This window comes from Candoia aspera, chromosome 9 (assembly GCF_035149785.1).
Source record: "Candoia aspera isolate rCanAsp1 chromosome 9, rCanAsp1.hap2, whole genome shotgun sequence".
In the NCBI taxonomy this organism is placed as follows: domain Eukaryota; kingdom Metazoa; phylum Chordata; class Lepidosauria; order Squamata; family Boidae; genus Candoia; species Candoia aspera.
Window position 1 is genome coordinate 19,821,326 of NC_086161.1, and position 19,972 is coordinate 19,841,297.

At 42.5% G+C, this 19,972-nt stretch overlaps 1 protein-coding gene across 5 annotated transcripts in view; it reads left to right on the forward strand.

The window, feature by feature from the left end:
* Positions 1-19,972, forward strand: part of SORBS3 (sorbin and SH3 domain containing 3) — a 53,541-nt gene that overhangs the window by 18,087 nt on the left and 15,482 nt on the right. For 3 of the 5 annotated variants that reach the window (XM_063311526.1, XM_063311525.1, XM_063311529.1), the window contains 10 exons: positions 2,617-2,734; positions 3,534-3,766; positions 4,755-4,818; positions 8,302-8,337; positions 9,498-9,585; positions 10,698-10,794; positions 11,189-11,248; positions 14,020-14,106; positions 16,243-16,308; positions 18,269-18,324. In XM_063311526.1, the coding sequence (XP_063167596.1) occupies positions 2,617-2,734; positions 3,534-3,766; positions 4,755-4,818; positions 8,302-8,337; positions 9,498-9,585; positions 10,698-10,794; positions 11,189-11,248; positions 14,020-14,106; positions 16,243-16,308; positions 18,269-18,324 (905 nt within the window). The remainder of the gene's footprint in view (positions 1-2,616; positions 2,735-3,533; positions 3,767-4,754; positions 4,819-8,301; positions 8,338-9,497; positions 9,586-10,697; positions 10,795-11,188; positions 11,249-14,019; positions 14,107-16,242; positions 16,309-18,268; positions 18,325-19,972) is intronic. The other 2 variants (XM_063311528.1, XM_063311527.1) reach the window with 1 other exon arrangement.

The window sequence follows — 19,972 nt, forward strand, 5'->3', positions numbered from 1 at the left end:
TCTGGGAAGCTCGTGACTCTACCTCATTAAATTTGAATTAAAATACATTTTAAAAATTAAGGGATCACCAAAATTTGGTGAGAATGCTAAAATCTTGTGTGAGAGGCCATGAGGGCTCTCTGGATCTGCATGAGCTCTCACAAGATGGGGTGGTGGTGTTGGGAACATTGCCAGTCTCTGCGTACTGCAGTGGGTCTGCAGATGAAGAGAAAAGACCTCAGTGGGGTGGAAAATGTGGGACTGACTAGATGCCAATGGAATCTCGTGAATGGGAAGAATGCAGTTGAATATCGTGTCATGCTAGGAAAAGGTTTAGCTGCTTTCTCCTCCACTATGCCAGATTCCTCATGAACCTTTGTTCCTTCACCCCTTCTCACTAAAGCTGCTGTTTGCCCATTAGGGGAAACGTGCCTGTACAGACCACATACAGATATTTTCAGACAAGGCTTCTATTGTACAATTCCACAAATAAGAGGCACAACCTTTTTTTTGCTTTGTGGTACTAATACTACTAGCAGTTCTGGAATCGGGATCAGTCATCTTGCCTGGCTCTTGTATTTCGGTGAGATTTTGCAAGATGTTTACAGCTGCTAGTCATGCCATGTTAGTTAGAAGGACCTCTTTGGGGGTAGATTAATATTTCAGGACCTAATGCACCCTGTTGTCCAACCCTGGTCCAGAATCTTGATATATTTCAATTTTGATGAGTCCTTGGTGGTCTCTGAGCTTGGTTGTCTGCCTACGGACATTTCATTGCCGAACTAGGTAACATCATCAGTGCAAGGGAGGGTAGGGTTTGCTCCCTGTCTATATAGAGTAGCTTGCCCTGCCAGTGTTGGTGGGGTGGGGGCATGGGGGGGTTGTCTCCTTGGCAGTTCCTCAGAGGGCACCAAGGACTCCACAGCTCAACCCTGAGCTACATGTATTCTCTTCTATTGATATTTCAATTTTTTTGAACACGGCATAGGGCATAGAGCAGCTTGAGGGAAATATATGAGGGTGGAAGACTATTCTTTTTAAAAAAAACACCTTTTATGTATTGAATTGCTACCTCTCATCCTGTAGTTGCCATTTGACCCAAAGACTGGGGATTTTATCACAAATCTTCATCATTTTGTCTAGACTGGCTTCGTTTGTTTAACAAAAGCAAACTGTTTGCTGTAAATAAATTATTTGGTTTTACTTATCTCTTAGATCAGTGTTTCTCAGCTTTGGCAGCTTTAGGCTGGCTGGGGAATTCTGGGAGTTGAAGTCCAGCCATCTTAAAGCTGCCAAGGTTGAGAAACACTGTCTTAGATTCACTGCCTACTTTCTGGGAACTAAAGGTGGTGTGTATGGCACTCCTTATTGTCCCAACAACCCTCCTGTGATATCGCTTGAGCTGAGAGAAACCAACTGGCCCAAAGTCACCCAGTGTGCTTCTGTGGTTGGCGTGCGCTTGAACCCAGGTCTTTCCACCCATAACCCTTCATTGGGCTCTGATACTTTCAGAGGATTTGCTTAAACTGCACTTTGTACACAGTTCAATTTAATTTAATGATGACTTTTTATTAATGGGAAGATTGGCTCCTGGAAGCTTTGGTGAGAAAAGGCAGATGGGGGGTGGGATGCTCAGCTCTATAATATCAGCTCTTTCCAGTCGTAGGATCCATTGGCTTTCCCCCTCTTCCCTGTAAATGAAACAATACAGAAGTGTTTTTTCCCCATCAGAAGTAGGGGAGAAAAACAATAATAGGGCAGATTAGACAGTTTAAGAAGCAAGCAAAGTTAATTATGTGAATTGAATTAAGCACACATTTTTTCATGTTGCTATGATCACCTCTGAGGACAATGTTTAGTTAAAATTGTCTCCCAATAAGAACAAGCTACTATGCACTTGGTCAAATTAGTCCTTGCAGGACAAAAATGTGCAGAGCAAGTTGTATTTTTGCTTGCCCTTGATCCTTCCTCAGTTCCTCAATTGCATCATCCAGTACCTGCTGCTTGTCAATTGCAAGGAAGACAGTTGAGAAAATTCTGCAGAAGTGTGTACAATACAGTTTGGCCTTCACCGGTCTGGTTTGATAAAGTAATTTGCAAGGCAAACAACATAAACCTAGCCAGAAAGATCAAAGGCCGTTTTCAAAAAAGAGGAGGGAAATGGCCCTTGGAAAGGGTTGGAAATTAACATGCTCTTTGTCCACACAATAAACTTCTAAAGGTTTCCTTCATTTACTTTATTAGAATCCAGTATGAGAAACTAGTAAAATTATCTTAAATAATAGTATTGACTTTTTAGTAAGAAGATTTAAATTACACTGGTAAATTTGAACCAAAGCCATGTTGTTCTGAAGTGAGGGAGGCTAAAGAATAGATAGTGGGGTACATTTTCACCCTCCCAAGATGATAAGGATGAAAGCATCTTATCAATACCCAGCCCAATGAACTTTCCTAGTGTAATAGTTACAGTATATAGAATATGGGCAGGCCAGGTGCCTCAGACAGTGATTAGACATGCTCCTGTGATGCACAATTGAACAAAGAAAAGAATGTTCCCATTTTTATGATGGAGAGTTTTTGAAATAGAGCAGAAGCTGCATGCTAATGGATGGTGTTCTTCTTATCTATCCTGTAAAGATTCCTGTGATTCGTAACTGTGGGTCGAATACCCTGAATTTTGAATTCCATGATACAGCTCCCCGCAGAGTGTACAATGGGATATCCCAGCCATGGAAAACAACTCAGTGGAGCTCAGGTAACTCCAGCCAAGAATGGAAATGATAACAGATTTCCTTGGCAAGAAGCATAGAACATTTTGTAGCCTTTGCTGCCTTATCTTCCTGTTATCCATTTGTGCTTGGTCTTTTAGGTTTAAATCGAACTGGATCCACTTCCAAAGCTAGCTTTATTATTAAAGCTAGTCTTATTCTGAAATAAAACTAGACCCACAGCCAGCTTTGTGTTCCTCCTGCTAGCAGGAGAGTTGAGAGCCTCCGATGGTCCTTTCTGACAGCAGAAATTTGAGTAAAAGACCATTTAAATTCAGCAGTATATCTAAAGCCAACACTCCCATTCCCCCTCTACCATCACTGCTTCCCTTTTAGAGTAATTACATGGGATAAAATTTTGATATCTCCAGTGCAGCCTGGAGAACAGAACAAATGCTAATGCCTGGTCTTGGTTTTTCAGTGGAAAAGACATGAAATATACAGTACTTGGAACTCAAGACACTAATTCTCACCACGATCTATGTTCCTTTCATCAGTGATGTGCAGAATAGAACCAGCTGCCCCATCAGAGGTAGTCACAAGAACTTTTTTGGGTTAGTCCAAGTACCATCTAATCTGTTTCCATGATAATTCAGGCAATCTTAAATTATTTTTTAAAGCCAACCTACATAAAATTGCAAAATCGTGTTTTTGCAATTTTGTCTAGGAACGGCAGCACTTTGGCTGTTCTAAAGGCAGCATTGTGAGAGTCAATAGATACAAGGATAGGACATAATGGTCAATTAGATCTTCCTGTCTTTATGAACTGTCCATGTCTCTTGGCAGCCAATAACTGGTACCCAACCTGGCCTGCTAAAGAAATTAGACCACTGAAATCTCAAGCTGCTCCTGCTCCTTGCCTGGCTAGTTCGGTCAATCACCCAACTGTGAATGGCGTAGCACAACCAGGCTGGTCAGCTACCTGGACAAAAGATGGCAAGAGGAAGGAAAAATGTTGGGTGAAGTATGATGGGATCGGGCCGGTGGATGAGTCTGGGATGCCCATTGCCTCTCGATCGGTGAGTCCTCGGAATGATTGTCAAAGGATGTCAGCTTTTTGGCAACATTGTTCTCTTTTACATATGCAATCCACAGCCAAGCTGTCATGGGCTGGGGACCTGTTGGATTAATTCCCAAGCCATGAAAACCTAGGACTGATTTGGCAAATGGATGAGAGCCATCTATGCAGGAATGCAAAAATTGTGGCTCTCCAGATGTTAGTGAATTACAATTCTAAGCGTCTTTTGCCATTGGAGCTGCTGAGAATTTTAGGTCAGTGGTATCTGAAAAGCTGCAGGTTTCTCATCCAGATTTTAAAGTTATCCAAATGTTGACCTGAAGTTGAGTGGTTTCTTTGACTTCCTCTACATAAGAATACTTTCCTTGTGAGATCTGGCATGAAAATCTAATGCTGGGTTAATATAAACTGCAGTTTACAAATTGAAAACCAATCTTAGGAGTGCATGTTCTTTTATCCATTACCCATTACTCCCCTCTGCAGATTACCTCTTTCTATGTCTCTTGGCCTTGGTAATAGATTTGGTATTTGCATCAAAGCTAATGCCAAATTCAGTTCCCTTATTAACTGGGATCTGAGCAAGAGGAAGCACCAACAGAGGCAGGAGATGGAATTTGCACCAGTGAAGGAAGATAGAAGAGGGTTGGGCTCCAGTTTCAAACTACTTTACATTTGCATATCATTTACTCAATAGGTCAGATATAGGCCCACCACATCTCAGACTTCATCATTTACTTGCCTGTCTGCTTTGCACATAAAGGCAAAAAAGCAGGATTCCTGGTAGTCTGTGCACTGTGTCAGTGAATATCAAGTCTTCTTGCACGGCTGAGAGAATCTTACAGCTATTTCTACTTTTCCTTAATGTTAAAAACCCAGCCAGGATTGTAGAATTCTGGGTAAAGATGTTCTCTGGTCCTTCACTGTATGTGTACCTTTTTTCAATCTTCCCTTCCCAGTTAGTGACTTTACATGTTTGGTTTCTATTGCAGAGTGTGGACAGCCCCCGGGACTGGTATCGCAGCATGTTCCAACAGATCCACAGCAGACTTCCAGGTATGGACTCTTTCAGAGCATCATGTTAATTTAGATCCTAAAACCATCTCAGTAATCTTAGGCTGTCTCACCATTTGCAGTTTACAGCAGCCTAGTAATGCCCTGATGACTTCAATTTTATCCCCTGCATGAAGTTCACCTCATTTCATCCCTGGCTCACAAATTAAACATGATTTCTTCACATTGTATAACCAGGATAAAAATAGTCTTTCCCCTTGAATCTTACGTTACTCCATCTTCAAGGTGTGTTAAGCCTCTAATGTTTTCCCACCCATAACTGAGGCAAAGTCGGGTGATCTGAGATGCCTACAACCAATGGTATGTTTTGGGCATGTTAGGAGATGCAGGAATATCTCCATACCAGACTGCCTCCATTGCAGCCATTTCTTTCCTGGCATTTTCCTTTCCATCAGTGCTGCCTTTATTCATTTCTCTTCTACCCCACCCTCCATGTTTTGTCATCATCTTGCTTCTACCTTCCCACCAGATAGAAGAAGAGAGGAGAGAAAATCTCCATTATTTTATGTGGGAAAGAAGCTAAGGCATATTTGTGTAATTATATACTGTATTTGCATAACTATATTTACAGAACTCTGAAATGGAGAGGTGGAGGGTCTTCATCTTTAGATTCAACAGCCCTGTTTTTCCTCCTTGCAGTGTTGGAAAATAATAAGAGATGTTGAACTGGCCTTTAATGTTTTGCAATATTTGCCAGTTTCCCTGTGTTTATCAGTTTTAATCACACACACCATCCCACTAGTTGCCCAGTGGCTAGATAGTTTTTCTTATCTGTCCCTACAAGACCTAGCTAGTTACACCATTATGGCAAAGGCTGGGCTCTGGTGGCTTCTTGAGTGTCAGCCTTCGAGGTAGCCCGTGTCGGAAAACAGACACCATAAGACATCCTAGGACCCTAATGATATTGGCTATAATAAAAGAATATTGAAAGCCTGGCAGCCTTTCTCATTCTCTCCCTCTTATACTGAAGAGAATCAGGTGGTGCAATCTTGAGTTTCTTTCTCATGATTTCCTGTTTTCCTGGGCTAAATGTGTGTTTTCTTAATGGCTGCTGTGTGTTTTCCTCAAGGCCACCTCTGTACTCTTCTACATTCAGTGCTTCTAATTAGGCATTTGGGGGTGTCTATCTGAATTAGAATTTTTGGTCACTGTTACTTTTTTTTAATGGTGGACATACATTTATGATTGGAACCATCTTCCCATATTATTTTATTGCACATTATTTTGAACTTGTGAGATTCTCAGATGGGATGTGGAGGGAAGAACACTAACCAGCCTAGAGAAGCACACATGGAGTCTTGGAACTGTACAGTAATATCAGACTCCACCCCATTCCTGCTTCAGGGTCCCCATCAGTGGATACTTTCCAGCTGGCTGGTGATTTGCTGAACTGGGGTGGCAGCACAGCCAGAGGATAAAACTCATCGGCATCCCCAAATCAGGCCAATAAGATTTGACAGAGAATCACAACAGATGCAGGAGATGGACAAGAATCTGCAATGTGGACAGCTAATTTTATTATGCCATTGTTTCCTGCTGATGCCTAGAGATGTGGATTGCACTTTGACTCAATAGTGAGGAAGTAGCTGTAGAAATTACAACCTGGATTGACTGCCCAGAGAGATAAAAACGCTAAGGAACACTACAATTATTGAGCGGCCTCTAGTGGATAACAGTTTCCATTCTGTTTCTACACTGCCATGGCTTTGCTGTGACTTTTCCCACATCATAATCTATTTTGTCTGTCAAATGAAGCTTAGCCCCCAACTGAGATGCCCACTCTTTCACTTCCCCATTTGCACATTTGAAATTGGCTCAGGGTGGCGTCTTGCCTGCCACACTGTCACTCATATGATCTGTGAGTTACTCTTAAGGTAACAGAGCTCCTACTTGCTTTTCCTCTTCATTTTCTCATCAACTATGAGTCAGATGCATTGTGTTGTAGCAGGAGACGTAGCATGTAGTGTGTTGTTTTAGAGACACAGTAATTTTTTAACCGATAAAGGGCTGTAGTGAGCAGGATGTAAACCCAGCTCAGCAATGAACACACTTACTGGTTTTAGTCAAACTAAATCATAACTCTCAAATTGTAAGATGAGGATCTGGAAATGTATCTGGCTAAGTGCTGTAATTTTATAGGGGAATTAGCCATTACTTGCTTTGTCCCAGAAGGCCTTGTTGCAGCCTGAAACCTGCATAACATCTAGTAGAATTTAAGCCTACTAAATCTTCCATTTCCTATACTTCATTTTAAGACCATGCCTAAATGGAGACCTTTAGATTTCAACTTCAAGTCAGCTTTCATCCTGTTCCCCCTTCCCCCATTTGCTTAGCATCTAGTTAGGCAGATTTGCAGGGCAGTTGGCATATCTGGCATTTTGAGAGCGTGTTGTGCATACCACCAACCGCCCAGAGTCGCTCTTTGAGTGAGATGGGTGATGACTAAATTTGAAATATAAATTAATAAATATATACTCTCAGAAAATAAATTTATTTCCATCTACACTTCCAGCCATCTGAGATGTTTTCTACCATCCCATCTTCCCTTTTTTTCTGGACCCACTTTCAAATGAAGTATATAAAGTCTAAGTTGCGTCTTAGTTTGTCATATGCCAGCTCTCCATTTAAGAACATTTAAAAAAACTCAGTTTAGGTAGCACTTAAGGGAAGTGTTGGCTATCCTTGATCCATCTGGGTGAAAAGTTCTGGAGAACTTGAGAGCTTGATTTTGAGAATTTTTTAAAATGGCTTTTATAAATATTTTTCAAATAATGACTTTGTTCTTTGCAAAACAATTTAATTCTACCCAACAATGTCTTTCTTAGGAACTAAAGTCAACAGTGTACTTCTCATTGGGATGGGTTCTCATCACCAAGGCATTGATCTTGTATGAATAGGAACCACAAGTTTACCAATTCATCAGAAATGAGAGAAAGTTATGCCCACATTTCCTCTGAAATTCTTCAGCACTCTCCTGCTACATTCCCTGACTTATTATGTGTCTCCTGAAGGTCCAGATTCCTCTATCTCATCTCACAGTAAAGCCATCCATCCTTTGGATTGCTTTTTTCTCCATATTATTTGATCAGCATTCTGGGTTCTGGATTTTTGCATCCTCTGGTTTATACTAAGAGCTAAGGGCTGGTGTCAGCAACTGGTATCCTTGGGCAGCTAACTGGCCATGATAGGGGCTACAGATGATAGGTGCTTTAGGCCTCCCATGATTCCTTTGTTCTGGCCAACACTCTAAATAGATCCAACTACCATTTTGATTTGCCCAACCTAGCAGTGCTTTAGGAAATCAATTTAATTTGGAATTTAATGGGATGTTTAAGCCCAGCGATTTCCTACCACTCAGAGCACTGCATCCATGTACCCCATGAGGAGGGCCTGTGGGGAACACGCTAGCCAGGGTCCTTTCAAATGTGGAGCCCACTGCCCATGAACATCTCTCTTCTCTTTCAGAATCAGAACTGGATTGGGATTTCTACAAACCAAGAGGTAGAAATTGTTTTCTGCTTTTGAACATACTGTCTAGCTATCAGTTGGGATGCTTTTGGTCATTGTATGCTGAACAAATGATTCCTCAGGAATGAAATGGTAGCAGCAGATTGTGGGGGTTTAGTGTTGAGAGAAAAGCACAAGAGGTTCAAGATGTTTCATGTATGGGCCAGGAATCTGTACCAAGAAGGAAACACAAGCCTGCAGGTGCATCTGGGGATCATTCTACTATACAAATAAAATGCTCAGAGCTTCTTGTCTTAGATCTGTTTTGTAGAAACAACAGTATGGGATTCAAAACTATCATCCATGTAAAAAGCAAGTGCAATAGTTGAGCTGTGCTTTGGGGTCTCTTTAATATTTTCACCTGACTTCATGGAAGTGGCTTATGCAGGAATAACAGTCACGTGGCTGGCACAATGCTTACAAGGCCCACAGCAACAAAATGAAGGGCCTGAAGACATCAGACTCAGGGCTTCATGGAGACTGCTTAATGGGACATTCCCACATTTGGTTGGCCTTCTGCCTATGGATAGGTTACTCAGAAATGGTGGTCTTCCCACCATGAAGGTCTAACTGAGGGATTTCTCTCCCATTAGAAAAATGCCTAACACAAAGACGGGCAAGATTTTAGTGGCTGGGACAGCAATCAATGTTTTTACAGGAGGGTGTAGGAGAGAATAAGAGGAACCAGGTTACAGATATTTTATTTATTTTATTTATTTATTTATCATATTTCTTCACCGCCCATCTGATATTGTAATGACTCTTGTAACGATATGATTAATGCTGGGATTTTCTGATATTCAAGAAAAGGATTTGGGGGGATTTCTTTGTTTCTTACAAAGAAATAAAGCTGTTTTAAATGTTAAATGATGATTGTACTGTTTCCCAATTAAAAATAGCAGGATGCTATTAATTTTCATAACTCTGAAAATCGGCAGTAAACTGTACCGCCAAAATTCAGCTGAATGGTCATGTGGAGCTCTGAGATAGCAAAAAGGAGATTCCTGACTCTGTTTTCAGCACTAAGGCTTTAGGTTGTCCACCTGTGGCTTAAGAGAATGTCTAAATGGAGTGTGCGTGGGTGTGTGGGTGTGGTGGTTCTGCGAAGAGGTCATCCACTCTTCCATTTGAAAAAGATTGTCTGTCCCTTCCAGATCATAAGCCTCCAGAATTCATGAAGAAGAACCAACCTCCAGTGATGGCATCAAGCAGTTCCTCTCACCAAAAGAATGGCTTGGATTGGTGAGTAGAAGCATGGAAAATGTAAGAGTCTCTCCTGTGAAGGAGGGAGGGCAACCCAAATACAAAAAGAAGACAAAGCCATATCAACATCAGAAGAAAATATGGGGTTAATTGTAAAGGGATGAGATTATGCACCTTCCTGGTACATATCTACATTATAAATGTAAGCTTATTTGCAACACAGTCTCATGCGCATTTATTCAGAAGCGAGGTCCATTTCAGTCAGTGGGACTTTAAACTGCTGCTTTAGTACCAGGGAATTTGAGACTTAAAGATTTTGGGGCAGCATGTGAGATCTTCAACAAGGTTTGAGGAAAGTAAACTACGTGTCCTCTGAGATATTGGAGTCATCCTTGTTCCCAAATTCTGTGTCTTCTTTTTTGAGTTACTGTTTTATGTCTGGCTCTGGCCAATGGACCTAAAAATTAATTAGAACAGTGTTTCTCAACCTTGGCAACTTGAAGACATGTGGACTTCAACTCCCAGAATTCCCTAGCTGGCTGAGGAATTCTGGGAGTTGAAGTCCACAAGTCTTCAAGTTGCCAAGGTTGAGAAACACTGAAGTAGATCCTCCAAGTCTAAAATCAGCCCATCACTGGGATAATTGATCAGTTTGAATCCATGCCTATTCCAACTGTGCCCAACTGTGACACTAGAGGGAGATGTCGGGCATTTCAATACGAAATGGACTTATCTTTGACAGGTAAACCAATTAGTATAAATGTGCCCTTGCTATTACCTTGATGACTTATCTCTCAGTCATTTTCAGCTGAATATCTGCACTGCTTTGCTTGTGTTTGAAGCGGTATCAGGTGATAATGGGAGCTCCCTTTCAGCTTTGCCATTTCACAACATGCAACATCAACATCAATCCACCATTTACCAAGAAATGTGGGTGTGTATTGATACTCCCTGAGGATACATAGGGAGGGAACCTTGTTGTAAAGGCACACAAGTGGTTTGTAGTCTATTGCAGCAACCCTCTTCATGCTGGGAACAGTCCCTGCTAAAGTGTATCTTTGCAAATACAAGGCAGGAAATCATCAGGACCAAAAGGGAGAGGAAGGCACATCACGCACAGCCTGTGAAGTTCTCCTATCTTTCTTTTGCAGGAAAAATTGGGAAACTGCAGACGCCACCGCCATCGAGCCCAGGAGCATTTTTGACTACGAACCTGGGAAGTCATCCATCCTTGATAGTTCTACTTTGGTATGCAGACCCCAGCTTGGTTCGAGGTGGAGTGTTCATTGATTGAATTACCAGGGGGCCCAGATAATATCTGAACTGGATCATGTGTATCACCAATCAATGGAAGTACAGTGGAATACTGAAATAGTGATATTATGCATGCTTCTGGCAAGTAAGCCTCACTGACCTCAGTGGGAATTAAATGATGCCACACATGCTGCACAAGTTACTGAGCTCAAGCTGAATATAAGGGAACGCAGATGTTGAGCAATAGTTGCAACACCATATGGAAAATTACATTCTGGAGTGGGAAGTCCCACCCCTGTTCTCCATCCTCCTAATCCAAGCCTATTGTCCCAAATATTGTCTCTAGCTCAGCACTCTTTTCATTGATGCTTTCATTTGCCTATTACAGGCCAAGAAGCCCTTCACACCACCTCCAGCGCAATGCCAGCCGCCCTCCTTGCCAATTGAGGTGAGTCCTTTCTGGAATGTAATAAGGGAAATGCACACTTGGCCTCTGGCAACAAAGTCAGAATTGTGATGCAGCCAAGCATATACTATCAACTTCCTTGGAAAAAGCTCAGGATTTGGAGGCTAATGTAGCCAGCCGGAGGGGATGGTTCTCCCAAGACGACCGGAGCTCAGCTGTGTTTACAGGCTTCCATGGAGCAGGATTCTTTGTTATTTCCTCTCCCCTCCTCCTCTGCCTTGAAGATTGTGCTACACACTGCAAACAAGCTGCCAAGAACTGCAGACAAGAATGCACCAGGTCAGGGTTGAGAGCAAATGGGATACAGTACTATGATTCTACAAAGCCAGGTGTCCTTTTTGTGCTAGTGTTAAGATCATGTGTCCTCTGTTCTTTGAAAAAATAGTTTATGCCCATACAATTCAGGAACAATTCAGAGCAAAGAAAAGCCAGTATCCAAAGTTAATTATGCACGTTCCCTTTGAAATCTACTACAGCATCTAAGGACTAGATTTTTTTAAAAAAAGAAAAAGTTGAATTCTATATTCAGTAGCATATGCTGTGCTGTTGCTGAACTGTGCATGATAGTACCCTTTCCCGTTGAAGCATTGTAATTTCTGTTTCTGAAATCATCAACTTCACTGGAACTCTAATTTCAGTGTAAATGTAAAGCGGTCCCTTATTTACCCCAGCCACTCTGTTTTTCTAACTCCTGCCTGCAATGTAATGAATAACAGATGCTAGACATGATATTGGTGCCTCCACAAATGACTTCCAGTAGAGACTCATATTCAACTGATGCAGGAAAAAAAGAACACTATGAAAGACTAAAAGAATGGTTATAAATTAAGACACTTCCAGAGGACAGAAGTCCATTCCAGCCAGTGCAAATTCCACAGTAATGAACACATCAAATTATCCCATACTTTCCAGAGTTAGTTTGAAAATATTCAATGCCTCCTACTTCAGGGTGATGCTCTAAGCCCTCCCTCCCTCCCTCTCTTCCTCCCTCTTCCCCTTCCCCTTCCCCATCTCCATCTCCATCTCCCTCTCCCTCTCTCTCTTCTTCTTGCCTTTGAGTCAGTCTTGATCCCTCGCAACTGCCTGGACAAATCCTTACAGTTTTCTTGGCAAGATTTTCAGATGTGGTTGGCCCTTGCCTTCTTCCTGAGAGGGCTGAGGGAGAAGGGCTGGCCCATAGTCACTCAGCAGGCTTTGTGCCTAAGGCAGGACTAGAACTCAGGGTCTCCCAGTTTCTGGCCTGGCTCCTTTAACCACTGCACCAAACTGGCTCTCAGCCCCTTCCATGCCAGCATATTTAAAACTGTAAGCAGGATGGCGCAAGACCTGTAGCAAACAGCTGCAGCCTAACCTGATAAAATTCAAAATGAAACCAGGGAAGCAAAAGGCATGTAAGTGATGTGTTAAAAAAAGTTTCAGCTTCTGTGAGGCCCCCTCCACAGCATTCTAAAACCCAGGCATCAGTGTCATTCCAAGAAGGTCCTGAGTAAACCTAATTGGTGGTGCCAGGAAGAGAAGCCCTCAACAAGGTGTACTTTGGGAGGACACACACTTTTGTCGCACTTTCCCCTATGACTCTTTTGCTCTCTCAATCCCTGGCAATGGTACTGGCATCTTTTCTTCCTTGCTTTTGAATGCTTAAGAGTTTGGGTGCCCTACCAAGCAAAACTGTTACGGTGCCTTTGATTTTCACTTTTTCTGAAGGCTCTCTAGGGAAGGAAGAAGGGGTAGGATAAAAAGAGGGAGGAGTGGATCTTTGCCCTTCCCTTCCCTTCCCTTCCCTTCCCTCCTTCCTCAAGCTCATGTGACAATGGATTTGGCAGCCTGCTGGGATATTGGGACCTTGCTTATGGCCTAGGGTTCAGCTCTAGTGGCTGTGAAATATGCTTTATTTTAAGATATTTTGTAGAACGTTCATCATCTCTTGCCCAACCTCCAATGAAACCAGTTATTCCATAAATAAAGTTCACCTTGGGCAAAGTCCCATAATTCTCAATAAAATATGTTGATTTTCATTTTCATAAAACCCAGTTGGCTTAATTTCCTGGGATATGTATTGCTTCTCAAAATGTGGTCAGGTGTGGCATTTATCAGTTTCTGCCGTTCATTTTGAAATATCCTTGTGAGAACTAGAGCCTTGTGATATAGTAAATAGTAAAAATAAACAATAAATAAGTAAAAGTAAAGGCTTTAAGCTGCACCCTGACTGAATGTTCCTCCATGAAAAAGCACCTTGCATATAGAAAACATTCCAGGAGGAAAAAAAACTCTAGGTATTTATCTGAAGCACTTTGTTTTTACATGTTGGAATTCTTTACAGTGCATGAGAGAGAGCATTTAGTTGTGAATGCACACCTATGAACTGACTGGCAGTTTTACATTCAAAGGGAAAGTGACACCTCTTGCCTATCTCTCAATTATGTCCTTTGAGGCTGTACTCATATGGGCACCTTAACTGGCTGCCCTTTTGAACAAAATGGGACTTCTGTGAGCATCATATCAGGCTGGTCATATTGCACAACTTCAACTTAAGGAGCTGCTTCATATGGCAATGAGTACAGCTTGGCACCACCCATGCTGGCATGCCCAGAGCCTGGCCCCTTGGCATTGCTGTGCATTGGACGCATCCAAGCCTTATCATTCTCCTCCCTTGACTCAGTCTAACAGCTGTGCCCTTCTTTGCTTTCTTGCTGTGGTCTCTACAGCCTGGCCGCTATAGCCATAAAGCTGCATATTTCTTTCTTCTCTGCCAGGAGTTACTGGAGAAGGAGCTACGGCAGCTCAGCGAAGAGTTGGACAAGGATATTAGAAACCTTGAGCAACAGCAACTTATCCGCAAGGTACACCTCTTTTTCCTGTTTGCTTTCCCTACCAATGGCATAGCATGGACATACATGCGTAGGGTGCCTTGCACTCCACACCAAAATCCTCCTGTGTGGCCTTCAGAGCCCTTCCAGATATTGCTGAAGCATATTTTAAAAAAAAAAACAGGAGAGGAAAGGAACATTATTAAATGCAAGGGTGGAATCCCATTATTCAATATATTTCATTAAATTAAATTTTGAAAAATTCTGATTTTGTTTTCGTTAAGTGTTACTAATACAAACATAGTGTTGTGATGGCCTCTTAGCATGTGTGTGTTCATCACCATCTCCCTTGTGACCTTGTGCTGAGCAAGGGACTGACTTGAGTCCCCATATCCACCCTCATTGCTTTCTAAATGTGTTTGTTTATTTCACATTATCGTGGACTCTGGATGGCTCACAGTACTCAGATAAAATCACATGAAAAATCAAGTAATCTTTTTGTTGGCTTTACTTTCATGCCTTTAACTGCAGTCTACCCTACAGTCCCATCCTGTGCACACTCTGGCATGCCTGTACCTGAAATGATTGGCTTCCGTCTGCATGTAAAAGGTTAAAGGAAACAAACGAAGCTTTTTTAACACGCATATAAACATAGAAAGAGTCCTTCAGTACAAAGTTGGCAACAGTAGCTACGTATATCACCCTGTGTCTCTTTCCACCTGTATTTGTATAATGTAATCAATAACATATAATGTAATCAATGACAATCAATGATGTTTACCCAATATTCCATAGCTATAGCAGGGAAGGATAAGAAACAATCAGTGATAGGGGTTGTGACACTCAAGGAGGACAAAAGAAAAAAAGAAAAAAAAGAAAGCAGGTTATTGTTGTTTCTTATATATTGTATTTGTTAATGCATTATACACAGTAGCTTTTACATCAATGTTTTTCAAACTTGGCAACTTTAAGATGTGTGGACTGCAACTGCCAGGATTCCCCAGCCAGCGAACACTGTTCTACATTAAACAGTCCTATATCAGTCCAATTAAAATTCTTATACAGCCTGGTAGATATTCATTTTGTCATTTTTAAAACAAATAAAATCCTGCCAACCTCAATAAAATAATGGTTTCATACCTTGTTTTTCAAGCATGTGAATTTTATCAGAGGCCTTCTCAAGCAGGGCAATAAATCAAATCTTATTAAACCATTTATCAAGCAAAAGATGACCCATTTATTCCCTCTGGTGGGCAGTGATTGACTTTGCTGCCCAAAGCATTTCAACAATAAGTTTCTTGCTTTGTAACTTTAGTAAGTAACTTTGATGAGAATTCAATCCTTTGCTAAATCACTGATATCCTTTAATTAAAGCCCTGCTTTCAAAACATAGAGACTTTATTATACTCCCACCAAAAATGGAGGAAAGTCCCTTTTTGATTACAAATCTCCTTCAGCATCTCATAGATAGTTATGATTATATGTGAGATTCTTATAGGTGTTAAATGCCAGCTATGTAAAATGATAATATTCTTGCACTGGAGTTGGTAAAAATCCCCCAGACTCAGCTAAGTCTTTACTTCTTTAAAAATAAAAATATTTTTTTATCAGTAAATGATGAAAATAAAAAGTATATGGGCATTTATTGACCCTTAGTTGGTGACTTTATAAAATATTTCCATCTGGTCTGTTTACAAGTTTACTTGCTTCCAAGGATTTTCTCACCTTGGTGATCATAGTCTTAGAAATTGGGAGTAACTATAAATCAGTTAATAGATTTTTAAAAAATTGTGGCATTCATCGCTTTGCCCCCACTGCTGTTCCCAGCCTTTTTAAAATCAGTTATCCCCAATCTGGTTGTTTTCCAGATCTGCTGGGACTCCAATAAATCTCAGGCAGCCATTAGCCATTAAGACTGGAAGTTCTAAGATCTGCATTTCCAACATGTCTAGGTATCACCAGATTGGCAAAGGCTCTAATGGTAGGAAAACAACCTTGAAGTGTTTTGCATCCAAGTCGGAGGTCTGTCGTTATCCGGCAATCCATAAATTTCACAGGGATAAAACAAGTTCCACAGATTAATCGTAAATATCATTTCATGATTCGGGTGCCAGCATCATCCCTCCACCCTGGGAAATCTTGCTGTTGTGCTTCTTTTATCTTTTTAAGGTAGCTCCCATGCAGGTGAAAGAATTATTTGTGGACTGCTCCATTTTCCAATTTAATTCTATATATGTACGCAGTGGATTTCAACTTAAAAGGATGAAATTCGTTTATATTTTTATTTACAGAATATAGTGTGTTTGTTTGTTCTCACCACTCTCAGCAGTTCCAACGTCACAGTAACAAAACAACAGAATTTAAACATATTGTGCAATCCAAATCACAAAACCAAAACAGGAAAAGAAAAATCATGAGAACAACAAGAAGTGCAGATGATGTTACTGGAAGGCTTTTAGAAAAAGCTCTGTTTTCAGTAACTTCCTAAAAGCTGCCACAGGGGGGGGGCAGGTGGATCTCAGTGGGGACCCCACTCCATAATGTTGGTGCTGCTATGGAGATGCAGCATCTTCTAGCTTCAACTCCCCTGACTTCCCAGAACTGTAGGACCGCAAAGTGCCCCTCCCTGCATGAACTAAAAGGCTGGGGCAAATCTGGTTGGAGAATGCTCCCTTCAAGTCTTCCAATACTGCACCCCTTATTACTGTACTTGATTCCATCCACCTGGCAGCTGAGCATCCTCCTCTTCTCTTCCCTTCCACTTTCCCAGCATGATGGACTTCTCTAGAGAGTTAGGTCTTTGCGCAAGGTGTCTAAAATATGATAGTTTGCACCTGGTCATTTGAGTCTTGAGTGAGAACTCTGGATTGATTTGTTCTATGGCCCCTTTGTATGTTTTCTTGGCTATCCGTTGATGTCCTCAATAGTCTGTTCCAGCGTCATACCTGACATTGAACCAATATATAAATAAAGTAAGATGCGATAATGTTTTCTGGGGAGTAATTCTAAGTAATGGTGTTTGCACAGCATTGTACAGTAAAAATGTGGTTGGCTGCTTTATGGGGCATCTGTGTATTTTCTTAGTTTCTGCCTGTCTTATAAGATCAGAGTCCCATCAATTAATCAGTGTTGGTCTCGACACCTGGAACAATCCTCGCCCCAATTTGTATGCCCCCCCAACCCTTTTCAGACAAGCCCTTAAAATCTGCTCTTCCCCCAAGCTTGAGCTAGAGTGGATGATGGACCCCTTCTGGGATGTTTGCTCTGCTAGAGCTGGAGGTATTTTTCCAGATGTTTTTTTTAATATTGTTTTGTATTGTATGGTTTTCAATGGTTTCATGCTGTATACTGCCCAGAGTTAGGACAGAACTGAGCCACCTGTAATTCTAATAAGGAAGTAAATAATAAATAAACCCTCTCTGTATGTGTACTGCAAAACCAAGCAATTGGGTTAATTTAGTAAATTAACCAGAGGTTAACACACTGTACTGTATGAACACAAGTGGGGCTTACCTTATATTACCACGCTTGTTTAGGGTTGCAACCCCATTAATCAGTAGAGCCGTGTTTCTCAACCTTGGCCGCTTGAAGATGGGTGGACTTCAACTCCCAGAATTCCCCAGCCAGCATGGCTGGCTCTGGGAGTTGAAGTCCACCCATCTTCAAGCGGCCAAGGTTGAGAAACACTGCCGTAGGGTAATGTATGAGATTTAGTTTTCATCCCGCTCTTCCAGAGCAGCTAGAAAATTAAAATGCAAGTGACGTCAAATCAAGTAGCATTAAAAATTGCCCAAATTAAAACATTCCAAACGGGCTTTGCTGCTGCTGCTGCTGTTATTCATGTATATCAGTATTTTGAACTCGTTCTCGTCATTTGACATTTTGCATGGTTAGTTAACAAAGAACTGCTGATACCTGTCAGCCTCTTCCAAATGCCCGGTTGGGTGTCCGTCCTGCCTGTTCTGCTCTAGACCAGTTGGCCTTTAGGACCCTGCTGTGTCCCGCCCGCCCGCCTTCCCCCCTCCTCTGGCTCTCCAAGCTCCCTGCCAGGGACTCGGTTTCCCTCCCTCCCTCCTGGCTAACTATTTTGTTGCTGGCTGGTTTCCGCCAGGGACGCGAATTCAGACTCTTCCCGCACTGCTCCCTCCCAGCGTTGCCTTTTTTTTTTCTCTTTCTCTCTCTCTCTCTCTCGCAGAATTCCCCGGCTGGTTCCTCCGCCTGCCCCTCTTCCCTGGCCTTTGCTGCCCTCCGGTGAGTATGTGGGACGGGGAGGGGTGGGTGGGTGAGGCACGGCTGTTGGGCGCTGGCATGCAGAGTGCCCGGCTTGCCACTTGCTACTTCCTTCCAGCTGCCAGCCAGCCACACCTCGTCTCGCAACTGTAGCGTCATCCCAGAAGCATCTGGGGTGGATCTGCTGCCCGCCTGGGGAAAAGTTGGAGGAGGGAGGGCAGGGCAGGAGACTGGCTTGGGCAGGGGAGAAAAGGAAAGGGGGTGCAGCCTGCTGAAGTGTGTGTGTGGGGGGGGGAGGGCAACTTTGCATCAGCAGGCGGTCTTAGGATGCGTCAAGCTGCATTTCCCATCTGCCAGCGTGCACTGGCGATGGGGAAAATTTGCTGTCGTGGGAGGGTTGAGGTGGGGAAAGTTCAGGGGGCAGAGGCTTTTTCATTAAGAAGCACCCCTCCCTTCCCCTTGCGGGCAGAGGGGTTCTAATGTGTGTTTGTGTTTGTGTGTCCACGTGTATCAGTGTTAGAGAAGAGATGGGTTGAACCTTTTGTCTGCTGAATTGAAGCACCCCGCTGTGTGCCACGTTTCAGACTCCTGCCAAGGAGAGCTTCCATGTTTAGGGGCAATGTACCTGGGGCGGCTGATGGTGGAAGCAAACTGCAGGACATGACTCATTGCATTTGCTGAGTCGAGCAGTCCGGATCTGGCCCTGACCACTATTCAATGGGACAGAGGCCTCTGTGGACCTTTCGGCCTGATGCAGCAAGGCCACTCTTATCAGGAGTCATCCTGTTATGCACCTCCTGCCTCCTGCCTCTCACACACCAACAGAAAAAACAAACAAGCAAGATACATTTAGGATCATTTAAAGAGAAAACAGCCTGCTACCAGGCCTGCCTGGGATGAAGGATAGACCCGGAATGGGAAGTGCGTTGGGGAAAGTGAGCCAATCTCTAACTTTTGATACCCATCTTGGGCAGTTGGCTGAATTTTGACTTCTGGAACTGGCACCCACACAGGAGCCATTGGGAAGGAAAGTGTGAGAAGTTCCAGACAGGATCCCAGCTTTAGGCATCGTCCTAAACCATAATGGAGGTTGTTTGGTCTGGGTTCAGGTTTAGCATGGTGAAGGAACCCCATCGTTATGGTTTGTAAACGAGCGTCTGTGACTTAGCCTGTTCTGTGAATTAGCTCACTATGATTTGTTCAACAAACCATGATTAAACAAGCATAGCTTAGGATAGTATGCAAAACCCAGCAGTAAAGAATACTGGAATATCATTATATATCAACTGGTACCATATCCTGAAATTAATATTTTGCCACTGCAACTCCTTCATCTCAGATATTTTCCAGATTCATCATAGAGGGAGTTACTAACTCTCATATGTAGGCTTTAGGGCAGAATATATGGTCTCCCCCTCCTCACTTTTTGTCTGTCTGATAATCCTGTAAAGTAAGTTGAGAGATAGTAGCTGTTTACCGAACACTCTAGGCTAAAATGTGGTTTGGTGACTACAGCGTGTTATGTAAGCCCAGTTGGGGCAGTTAATTTGGGATTCTTTGTGTTTGCAAACCTAGGCAATGAGGCTCCTTCAGTAAACCCCTTGAGCCATACAAGATCACCTGGGGTGCTTCATGGTTGCGCAGGGATTTGAATCTGGTCTTCCCAGTC